The sequence below is a fragment of the Ovis aries genome, chromosome 2 (genome assembly GCF_016772045.2).
Source record: "Ovis aries strain OAR_USU_Benz2616 breed Rambouillet chromosome 2, ARS-UI_Ramb_v3.0, whole genome shotgun sequence".
Classification (NCBI taxonomy): Eukaryota; Metazoa; Chordata; class Mammalia; order Artiodactyla; family Bovidae; genus Ovis; species Ovis aries.
The window spans coordinates 102969691-102982510 of record NC_056055.1 but is presented as its reverse complement, the minus strand read 5'-3'; the positions used below and the strand labels follow the sequence as shown (position 1 = coordinate 102982510).

At 37.3% G+C, this 12820-nt stretch overlaps 1 protein-coding gene across 2 annotated transcripts in view; it reads right to left on the bottom strand.

The window, feature by feature from the left end:
• The window catches only part of FZD3 (frizzled class receptor 3), a 102264-nt gene that overhangs the window by 64952 nt on the left and 24492 nt on the right, over nucleotides 1–12820 (bottom strand). The window contains exon 3 of one of the 2 annotated variants that reach the window (XM_004004440.5): nucleotides 4581–4777. In XM_004004440.5, the coding sequence (XP_004004489.3) occupies nucleotides 4581–4777 (197 nt within the window). Of the gene's footprint in view, nucleotides 1–4580; nucleotides 4778–12820 lie in introns of those variants that run through there. The other variant, XM_060409565.1, reaches the window with a different exon arrangement.

Genomic DNA, 12820 nt, shown 5'->3' with positions numbered 1-12820 from the left:
TGGTATTCCCATCTCTCTCAGAATTTTCCAGTTTATTGTGATCCACAAAGGCAAAGGCTTTGGCATAGTCAATAAAGCAGAAATAGATGTTTTCTGGAACGCTCTTGCTTTTTCCATGATCCAGTGGATGTTGGCAATTTGATCTCTGGTTCTTCTGCCTTTTCTAAAACCAGCTTGAACATCTGGAAGTTCACGGTTCACATATTGCTGAAGCCTGGCTTGGAGAATTTTGAGCATTACTTTACTAGCATATGAGATGAGTGCAATTGTGTGGTAGTTTAAGCATTCTTTGGCATTGCCTTTCTTTGGGATTGGAGTGAAAACTGACCTTTCCCAGTCCTGTGGCCACTGCTGAGTTTTCCAAATTTGCTGGCATACTGAGTGCAGCACTTTCACAGCACCATCTTTCAGGATTTGAAATAGCTCAACTGGAATTCCATCACCTCCACTAGCTTTGTTCATAGTGATGCTTTCTAAGGCCCACTTGACTTCACATTCCAGCATGTCTGGCTCTAGGTGAGTAGTCACACCATCGTGATTATCTTGGTCATAAAGATCTTTCTTGTACAGTTCTTCTGTGTATTCTTGCCATCTCTTCTTAAAATCTTCTGCTTCTGTTAGGTCCATACCATTTCTGTCCTTTATTGAGCCCATCTTTGCATGAAACATTCCCTTGGTATCTCTAATTTTCTTGAAGAGATCTCTAGTCTTTCCCATTCTGTTGTTTTCCTCTATTTCTTTGCATTGATTGCTGAGGAAGGCTTTCTTATCTCTTCTTGCTATCCTTTGGAACTCTGCATTCAGATGCTTATAAATTTACTTTTCTCCTTTGCTTTTCGCCTCTCCTTTTCACAGCTATTTGTAAGGCCTCCTCAGACAGCCATTTTGCTTTTTTGCATTTCTTTTCCATGGGGATGGTCTTGATCCCTGTCTCCTGTACAATGTCACGAACCTCAGTCCATAGTTCATCCAGCACTGTATATATCAGATCTAGTCCCTTCAATCTATTTCTCACTTCCACTGTATAATCATAAGGGATTTGATTTAGGTCATTCCTGAATGGTCTAGTGGCTTTCCCTACTTTCTTCAATTTAAGTCTGAATTTGGCAATAAGGAGCTCATGATCTGAGCCACAGTCAGCTCCTGGTCTTGTTTTTGCTGACTGTATAGAGCTTCTGCATCTTTGGCTGCAAAGAATATAATCAATCTGATTTCGGTGTTGACCATCTGGTGATGTCCATGTGTAGAGTTTTCTCTTGTGTTGTTGGAAGAGGGTGTTTGCAATGACCAGTGCATTTTCTTGGCAAAACTCTATTAGCCTTTGCCCTGCTTCATTCCGTATTCCAAGGCCAAATTTGCCTTTTACTCCAAGTGTTTCTTGACTTCCTACTTTTGCATCCCAGTCCCTATAATGAAAAGGACATCGTTTTTGGGTGTTAGTTCTAAAAGGTCTTGTAGGTCTTCATAGAACTGTTCAACTTCAGCTTCTTCAGTTTTACTGGTTGGGGCATAGACTTGGATTACTCTGATATTGAATGGTTTGCCTTGGAAACAAACAGAGATCATTCTGTCGTTTTTGAGATTGCATCCAAGTACTGCATTTCAGACTCTTCTGTTGACCATGATGGCTACTCCATTTCTTCTAAGGGATTCCTGCCTGCAGTAGTAGATATAATGGTCATCTGAGTTAAATTCATCTATTCCAGTCCATTTTAGTTCGCTGACTCCTAGAATGTCGACATTCACGCTTGCCATCTCCTGTTTGACCACTTCCAATTTGCCTTGACTCATGGACCTGACACTCCAGGTTCATATGCAATATTGCTCTTTACAACATCGGACCTTGCCTCTATCACCAGTCACATCCACAGGTGGGTATTGTTTTTGCTTTGGCTCCATCCCTTCGTTCTTTCTGGATTTATTTCTCCACTGATCTCCAGTAGCATACTGGGCACCTACTGACCTGGGGAGTTCCTCTTTCAGTATCCTATCATTTTGCCTTTTTATACTGTTTCTGGGGTTCTCAAGGCAAGAATACTGAAGTGGTTTGCCATTCCCTTCTCCAGTTGACCACATCTTTAGATTTATGCATTTCCTTGTAAAGTTTTAAACAGAAAAAAAACCACAAAACTAAAGACAAATGTTTGTTGAAGGACCTGATAAAATATTTGTGAGGACAGTAACTGCTGTCTCTAATTTATTTTGAAATACACTCAAAGAATAATGTAGATTAGTGGATCAGCAGAGGGATGGACAAATATGATAAAGCAAATATAATAAAACAATGATAGAATCTGGACTATAGGGGAAAAAAAAGGAGTTGCTATGGTTTAAATAATTAAATATGCAGCATAACTAATTTGTAAGAAATTAGTTGAATTGGTCCAGCTAGAGATCTGAACAAGTACAGTAGAAGGAATAAGTTGAAACTGTTAGCAAAAGTACTATTTTATATAATGGACAACAAAGCATAACCTAAGTAAGAAAAAAAATCAGATCAGGAAGGGACCTATTAGGAAAGGTGAGGGAAACCCCCAAAACTTTGGGGTATCCATGAAACTGAAACACAAATACAGTATGAACAAGGATATGAGAGACTGGAAGAACGAAAGGTTATTATGAAAGATCAGGTTTGTCAGAATTTAAGTAAGAATTCAGAGTTAGGCAATTCCAGGCAAAATAGTGAGGACATAAAATAGATTTAATACTATCAAAACAGAGATCATAATGACATTTCTATAGCTGTACATAACCTATTAAAATAAAAAGACCACTAAACAATAGGAGCTAGACACAACAGATGAAATAGGATTCCTGCCGAGGTAATTCATAACTGTTGGTATAAACACCAAGAAGTTTAGATGTCCAAAAGAGGAACTATAAGTATTGTAAGGTTTGGGGGAGACAGTGGATGACTGGTTTGATGGGGCTAGATAAGAGAGTATGTCAAATAGGTGGAAAAAAGCCTAGACAAATAAGAGAAAGCAAATTGTCAGTGAACTGACTACAAGTAACTAATACATGTTTTAAGTTTTCCCATCTATCAAATGACAGTAACAACATGGGCTTTTTACCTGTTTCCAAGAGTTATTGATAGATGATAAATAAAATTAATTTTAAACATGTAGGAGAAAAAAAGTATTCTGTGCAGCACTGCCCATAAACGCAAACTCTTGGAAATAAGTTAAATGACCATCAGTAGAAGATGGCTAAATAACTATAGAAAATTGGCCATTACACAGCAATTAAGAGGAATGAACCAGACTAACAAAGATAAACACAGATATAGATATAAACACAGATACATAAACAACATTATATATGTATGTATATATATATATATGAAATGTAAAAAAGTATATAATGTTGCTTATGGATATATATGTAATGTATAGTAAGAAACAAACATAAGAATTAACAACAAATTCAACATAATGATTATCTCATCTCTGGGGAGAAAAGAAGGAAATGAAATCAAGATGGATACTAATGAAGGAATTTTCAGCTCCACCTGTACTGTTTTATTTCTTTAAAAAAGAAATCTGGGGCATTCCTTGGTGGTCCAATGGTTAGGACTCAGTATTCTCACTGTCAGGGCCCCAGGTTCCATCCTTAGTTGGGGGAACTAAGATCCTGCAAGCCATAGGGATTTTGGGTGTGGCCAAGAAAAAAAAAAAAAAAAAAACCTGAAGCAAACACTGCAAAATACTATTGGACAAAGCTAGACAGTAAGAGTTTTATAGGTATTCATCTATGCTTTATCCTTGAAATATATAAGAACACAACAAGGTATAACATTATAGTACAAAAAATTCAGTATTACTACCATACACGTTATTACTAACAATTATGTTCTCTTATACAAATCTATAAGACTATCAGGTAAATATCCGCAAACCTTTAGGAAATGCTTACAGTCTATATACTGGAAGTGATTTGAAAAGTATCTGACATTTTCTGGGTCTAAGTATGTTAATACGCTACAGTAAAACAGAACTGAGGGACTTTCCTGGCAGTCCAGTGGTTAAGCCTCCGTGCTTCCAGTGCAGAGGGCATGGGTTCTATCTCTGATCAGGGAACTAAGATCCCACATGTTGCATGGTCAAAAAAACAAAATTGAAAAAAAAAAAAAAGAAAGAAAAACAGAATTGACAAAACTACTATAGTTATTGACACTGAAATTATAAAGATATTCAAGTCCCATTAAATCATCATTAAAGATATTTAGTAATGAGGCAACAAATGATTATGTTCTCTATATCTTCTAATCTTTTATAAATGGCATTACTTTTATAATCAGAAAAAAACTGTAAGGGAAAGATATCAACAATCTATATCTTGATTATGTTTTTCTTAATTATTTTAAAATTTTCTTCATAGAAATGTTTTTCTTTTTCCACCTTTTTCATTTCATTCCAAATTCCTAAGGAAATGAACAGCTCGGAGGCATGAAACTTCTGTTCAAAATTATAAGTAATATACACACTTCGAAAAGTTCTTAAAAACTGACGAACTAGAAAACAATTTTAAACATGCTGTAAAAGAAGCAATGGTCCATGAAAAATCTATGATTTCCGCACCTACTGCATTCCATATCTTCAGGCCAAGGAACACCAAACATCTCCATGAGCTTCGAACACTCACTGTGAGCCCGCTGACAGAGCCTACGGCAGGGAAGTGTGACACGGCCGTATTCCATACAGACAGGAGCATAGAGTGCACAGAGAAATGGCCGGAAATCCCGAGAGCAATCCAAATTCACCATAGGGTGGAATGGCTAGGGAAAAGTTCAAATCAAATCATTAGATGAAGAGCTGTATACAAGTTAAAGCTTTCTTCATATATAATATGGCAATATTCTTGCTTTTTCTGTTTTAGAAGACTTCTGAAGGCAATTAAAATTTTCTGAAGGAAGCTTTTCTTTTTTTCAACAAAACCCTCTTCACAGAGAATCATCTAGAGATTCTGATTTGGTTAAGTATGAGGTGTATTGCAGAATCTATATGGATATTTTAATTATCACAGGTGATATTAATGAAAAGGCCTGGCTGAGAACAACAAATAACAATACAGTCCATTTTACAAAGAAAAATCCACGAAAGATACGTGTCAAATGCTCAGAAACCTAATTATGGCTTGGTAATGGGATTACAAGAGATTTCAATTTTCTTTTTCTTATGTACTTCAATTTCTGTATTTTTGTCAACTAACATATATCAATAGGAGAGGAGGACAAAAAATGAAAGGAAAGGGTAGGAGAGGAAGTTCAGTTCAGTTCAGTTGCTCAGTCGTGTCCGATTCTTTGTGACCCCATGAACCACAGCACACCAGGCCTCCCTGTCCATCACCAAATTCCACAGTTTACCCAAACTCATGTCCATTGAGTCGGTGATGCCATCTAACCAACTCTGTCCCGTTCTCCTCCTGCTTTCAATCCTTCCCAACAGGAGACAAAGAGTAGTTGTTATTATACACAGTAGTACATGTTTTGAGGTGGCAGGTAAAGGAAGCGGTATCACTTTGGTCTCATATTTTCCTGTTCTTTTTACATTAAAAAAAAATTTTAAGAACATACACTAGAGTTCTTTGAACTCTGAAATCTTATGATGTAAACACAGCTAACACTGTAAGCTGATATTAAGGAAACAAAAAGAAAAAATAGTGGCCCCAAACATAAAACCATACTAAAATTATCATCATAACCTCAGGAATAGATCAATTATCCCAAGAAATGTACACCTGGACTTTTGACTACCAAATATTTTTTTCATGTTTATATAGCCAGTTTCAGAGTCATTGCTGATTTTTAACTAATAACATATTCTCACCACAAGTCTTTTCCACTAAGACTCAATCAATTTATTTCTACATTGATATAAAACATTTTCCAGAAGCCTTCTATACACAATGCAGTCAAAAAACTGAGTCACTTAGAGAAACTGGTGTTAAAAGAAGTTAACTGTATAAGAGATGTGTAACTGATACATAACTGTATGTGATGATCACTTTATCATTTAACATCACTATCACTATATATATGTATTAATAAATATAACACTATATATAATATCTATATATACTATATATAATAAATATAACATGTTTATATATAATAACATAAAATAAACTATATGCAATCAGCACTTCCAAGCAAGAAAAAATAATTTTAAATTAATAACTTTAAATTAAATCAATGTTTCCATCAAGAACAACTTCAAAATACAGGAAAAGTTTTAAAGTATCTATTGAAGGCTGCTACTGTTAAGTTGTTTCAGTCTGTCCAACTCTGCATGACCCCATAGACAGACGGCCTCCCACCAGGCTCCCCCGTCCCTGGGATTCTCCAGGCAAGAGCACTGGAGTGGGCTGCCATTTCCTTCTCCAATGCAAGAAAGTGAAAAGTGAAAGGGAAGTCGCTCAGTCGTGTCCGACTCTTAGCGACCCCATGGACTGCAGCCCACCAGGCTCCTCCATCCATGGGGTTTTCCAGTCAAGAGCACTGGAGTGGGGTGCCATTGCCTTCTCCATTGAAGGCTACTAGAGAACTACTAAAGGAAAAGAACTAGATAGACAGGAATCAGAGAGCAGGAAGTATGCAGAGGTGGCCTGGTAAGTGCAGCCACTTCTCCAAGGAGGTATCTGGTAAACCTGGGTGTAAGGCAAGAGACTGGGGAGCAAGTTTTGCCCAGGGTGATGCTAGAGAACCAAGAAACCAGCAGGGCTCTGGGAGTCGTGCAAGACCATAGACAGTACATGTATATATATAACTGAATCACCTTGCTGTACCCCCTAAAACTAATACAACACTGTTAATTGATGATGCTCCAGTATAAAATACAAATTAGAAAAAAGAAAAAGACTACAGACAAAATTCAAAAGTGACAGATGGGTGAACACGGAAGTTCCTAGGTTTAGGCTGACACAGAGCTAATTTTCCCTTCAAGATATTTGAAAATTCTGGAGATGCACAGGGCAGGAGGTTAAAAAGCTAAGCATAAAGCCTCTGAAAAGCAGAGTGGAGATTTTGGCAGTGTTATCAGTATGAGGAAACATAAATTAGAGGCTCAAGTCCAACTAGGGGACATGAGTATAACTCACTCGCAGCTGGAAGCCCCTCCCCTGAGTGACCACACTTCAGCAGTGGGGGCAAATGACAGGGAGGCAGAGACCTGTCAAAACTGAAACCCAGCCTCAACTCAGCTCAGTCCCAAGACTGCACGTGAGAAATATGTTTGAGAAAATAAAAGATGAAGGATTCCAGAAAATTGGAATCGATCATAAGAGGGACCAAATGGAAATTCTCTAAGTGAAATACATAAATGATGAAATTAAGAGCTCATTAGCTATATCAGAAGAAAGAACTGGCAAAATGGAAAACAAGGCAATAGAAAATATCCAAACCAGAAGCACACAGACCAAAAACTACTGAAAAATACAGAAAAAAGCATAACAGATGTGTAAAACACATGAAAATGTTTAGGATATACATAACTGGAACCTCAAAAGAAGGAAGAAAGAATGAACAGAGGCAATATATAACAAGATGAGGGTCAAGAATTTGTCAAAACTGATTAAAGACAACCCACAGAGTCAAAAAGTTATGCAAATCCCCAGAATAATACTTACAAAAAATACACCTAAGCATATCGCATTTAAACTGTGGAAAACCAAAGAAAAATATCGTAAAAACAACCAATGGGGGAAAAGACACCTTACCTTCAACAGAACAACTACTGCTGGACTTTGGAATACTAGAAAACAACAGAATGACTTATTTAAAGAGCTAAGAGAAAACAACCGCTCACCATAATACTATGGTCAGCAGAAATACCCTTTAATAAGTGAAGGCAAAGTAAAGACATTTTCAGATAGACAAAAACATAAAAATGACTGGCCCAAATCTACACTAAAAGCTAAAAGTAATTTAAGATGAAAATTCAAAAGGAATTAAAAGCCACAAAAGAGGTGAATATGTGGGAAAATAGAAATGAATATTCTCTGTAAAAATAAAAAACAATGCCTTAAAAGACACATAAAATACAAAATAATTATGTGTGATAATAAAAGTATAAAGACAGGAGTCAGGGGAGAGTGATCAAAGTTATCATTTTTATTAGAATACTGTAAGTCAAGAGCACATCTCATAATTTCTGGAGTAAGCAATAAAAGAATGCACAACTAACTAGGTAATAGAGAGAGAAACAGAATAATACAAAGGAAGTCAAGATAGAGAGAAAAAGGCAAACAGTTTGGAAAAATTGAAATCAAATAATAAGGTAGTAGATATTAACCCAAGTACATCACCAATTGCATTATATATAAATGAACTACCAACTACATAAGAGAGTAAGATTGTTGGACTAAGTACAAAAAAATTTGCTGATAGGAATGTAAAATGAGGCAACCACTATGGAAAAGTTTGGCAACTACTCAAGCAGTTAAACATAAAACTGCCACATTATCCAGCAATTCCACTCCTAGGAATATACACCAAATAATTTTAAATCATGTTTAAGCAAAAATAATCCTGCTTATTTAACTTATATGTAGAGTACATCATGCGAAATGCCAGGCTGGACAAAACACAAGCCGGAATAAAGATTGCCCAGAGAAATATCAATAACCTCAGATACGTAGATTACACAACCCTTACAGGAGAAAGCAAAGAAGAACCAAAGAGCCTCTGGATGAAAGTGAAAGAGGAGAGTGAAAAAGTTGGCTTAAAACTCAACATTCAGAAAACTAAGATCACGGCATCCAGTCCCATCACTTCATGGCAAATAGATACGGAAACAATGGAAACAGTGTCAGACTTTATTTTGGGGGGCTCCAAAATCACTGCAGATAGTGACTGCAGCCATGAAATTTAAAAGACGCTTACTCCTTGGGAGAAAAGTTATGACCATCCTAGGTGGTGTATTAAAAAGCAGAGACATTACTTCGCCAACAAAGGTCCATCTAGTCAAAGCTATGGTTTTTCCAGTAGTCATGTATGGATGTGAGAGATGGACTATAAAGAAAGCTGAGTGCCGAAGAACTGATGCTTTTGAACTGTGGTGTTGGAGAAGACTCTTGAGAGTCCCTTGGACTGCAAGGAGATCCAACCAGTCCATCCTAAAGGAAATCAGTCCTGAATACTCATTGGAAGGACTGATGCTGAAGCTGAAACTCCAATATTTTCACCACCTGATGGGAAGAACTGACTCATTGGGAAAGACCCTGATGCTGGGAAAGACTGAAGGCGGGAGGAGAAGGGGATGACAGAGGATGAGATGGTTGGATGGCATCACCGACTAAATGGACATGAGTTTGAGCAAGCTCCAGGAGTTGGTGATAGACAGGGAGGCCTGGCGTGCTGCAGTCCATGGGGTCGGACACGACTAAGCAACTGAACTGAACTGAAGCAAAAATGTGCATATGAATGTTCATAACAGAGTAGTGTTATTCATAATAACCAAAAAGAGCAAAATAAAGTAAAAGCAAGCAAAGGAAAGGAAATAATAAAGAAGAGAAATCAATGACACTGAAATCAGAAAATCAACTATTAAAAAAAAAACACTCAACCCAAGAGCTGGTTCTTTGAAAACTTCAGTAAAATTGATAGGCTTCTAGTAAGAATGATTTAAAAAGACAGAGAGAAACACAACTTAACCAATATCAAGAATGAAAAAAAGGGTATCACTAGATACTCTACCAACATTAAAAATATAATAAGGAAGGACTTCCCTAGTGGCCCAGTGGTTAAGAATCCACCTGCCAATGCAGGGGACAAAGCTTCAATCCCTGGCCCAGGAAGATCCCTCATGCTTCTGAGTGACATGCCCGTGTGCCACAATTACTGAAGCCCACACACTCTACAGCCCATCTCTGCAACCAGAGAAGCCACCACAGTGAAAAGCCTAAAAGGAAAGAGTAGCCCCCACACTCTGTAACTAGGGAAAGACTACACGCAGCAACGAAAACCCACAACAGCCAAAACTAACTTTCACTTTCCAGCAAAAATGTTAAAAAATATATAAGTAATATTACAAACAACTCTATGCATATAAACCAGACAATTTAGATGAAGTAGACCAATTCCTCTGAAGTCAGACTACCAAAACTCATACAAGATGAAACTGATAAGCTGAACAGTCCTATAAACTATTCAACAAATTGAATTTGTAGTTTAAAATCTCCTGAAAAAAGATATTCAGGCCTGATGCTTTCATTGGTAAAAGCTAACAATTTTAAAAGAATACCAATTCTACACAATCTCTTCCAGAAAACAGCAGAGAACTAATCTGAACTAATCTGAACAGATTACTTAACATTCAGTTTAGTTCAGTTGCTCAGCCATGTCCAACTCTTTGAGACCCCATGGACTGCAGCAAACCAGGTATCCCTGTCCATCACCAACTCCTGGAGTTTACTCAAACTCATATCCATTGCATCAGTGATGCCATCCAACCATCTCATCCTCTGTCGTCCCCTTCTCTTCCTGCCCTCAAACTTTCCTAGCATCAGAGTCTTTTCCAACGAGTCAGTTCTTCCCATCAGCTGGCTGAAGTATTGGAGTTTCAGCTTCAACATCAGTCCTTCCAATGAACACCCAGGACTGATCTCCTTTAGAATGGACTGGTTGGATCTCCTTGCAGTCCAAGGGACTCTCAAGAGTCTCCTCCAACATCACAGTTCAAAAGCATCAATTCTTCAGCACTCAGCTTTCTTTATAGTCCATCTCTCACATCTATACATGACTACTGGAAAAACCATAGCTTTGACCAGATGGACCTTTGTTGGCAAAGTAATGCTTCTCTGCTTTTTAATATGCTGTCTAGGTTGATCATATTTTTCTTCCAAGGAGTAAGTGTCTTTTAATTTCATAGCCACAGTCACCATGTGCAGTGATTTTCGAGCCCAAAAAAATAAAGTCTGTCACTGTTTCCCCAACTATTTGCCATGAAGTGATCACAGAGAGTCAGACACGACTGAGTGGCTAACACTTTCACTTTTCAGGCGCACTCAAGTCAATCCATATATCCATAACAAAACTGTTTATGGATTGGAGATTCAACATCTGATCTCTAGATTTAGTAACATTTCTGTCAAAATCCAGTAACACTTTTAGTAGTTAAAGACAAGCTTATTTTAGATTTTATACAAAAAAAAAAGTAGAATAAATGAAATAATTTTGGGGAAAAAAGGGGGGAAAATCATACTATCCAATTTTAAGATTTACTGTATAGCTAATAAAAATCAAGACACTGTGGTATTGGTGGTGAAATAGACACAAAGATCAACAGGACAGTATAGACAACCCAAATATAAATCTATACAAGGACAGATAACTGATTTTTGAGGAAGAAGCAAAAGCAGTTCAATAGTGCAAGGATAGACAGCCTTTCCAACAAATGGTGCTGAAGCTAGTGGATATTGACAGGCAAAAAAATGAAACTTACTTTATACAAATTAACTCAAAATTGATCATAGATTTAAATGTGAGACATAAAGCTATAAAACTTCAGAGAATTTGCAGACCCACTGAAGAGTTCTTATAAATGACACCAAAAACACAGTCCCTAAAAGGAAGAAAACTTGGTAAACCGGATTTTGTTAAAATTTTAAGACTTCTATTCTAGACTTTGTTAAAAGGATGAAAAAGCAAGATATAGACTAGAATAAACTATTTACAAACTACATTTCAAACAAAAGATTTGTATCTAGAATATATAAAGAACTCTCAAAGCTCAAAAGTAAAAAACAATTCAATTGAAAATGAACAATAGACATGAACATTTTATCAAAGAATATATATGAATGGAACATGAAAATATGTTCAATATTATTAGCCATAAGGGAAATGCAAATTAAAATCATGTAAGATATCACATCACATGAGAAAAGCTGAATGAAAAATAGTGAAAATACCAAATGGTGGTAAGAATGCTGAGAACGTACGTCTCTCATACACTGCTGGTAGAATGTAAAATGGTAGAACTCCTATGGAAAATAGTTGAGTAGTTTCTTAAAAATTCAAATACATGCTTATCATATAACCCAGCAATCACACTCCTGGGCATTTATTCCCCCAAAAGGAAAATTTACGTCTGCACAAAAACGTGTACATGAATGTTCACAGCAGCTTTATCTGTAATAGCAAAAAGCTGGAACAACTCAGTATCCTTCAGTGGGTGATTAAACAAACTGCAGAACATCTCTATAACGGAATGCTGATGCTGCTGCTAAGTCGCTTCAGTCGTGTCCGACTCTGTGCGACCCCACAGACGGCAGCCCACCAGGCTCCCCCGTCCCTGGGAGTCTCCAGGCAAGAACAATGGAGTGGGTTGCCATTTCCTTCTCCAATGCAGGAAAGTGAAAAGTGAAAGTGAAGTCACTCAGTCGTGTCTGACCCTTAGCGACTCCATGACTGCAGCCGACCAGGCTCCTCCGTCCATGGGATTTTCCAGGCAAGAGTACTGGAGTGGGGTGCCATTGCCTTCTCCAATAACGGAATACTACTCAGCAATTAAAAACAGTCACTACTGGTACATGCAGCAACTTGGGTGGATATCAAGGGTATTATGCTAAATGAAAACAGTCAATCTCAAAAGATTATATACTGTATGATTCTATTTATATAACATTCTTGAAATGACAAAATTATAGGGACAGAGAACAAATTAGAGGTTGCCTGGAAATAGGAAAGGGTGGCAGGGAGAAAGGAAGCACAAGGAAGATGTGGTGATAAAAACAGTTCTGTATCGTTTTGGTGTTTTGTTTTCTTTTCGCCACGCTGCGGGTCTTGTGGGAGCTCAGTTCCCCAGCCAGGGATCTGAAC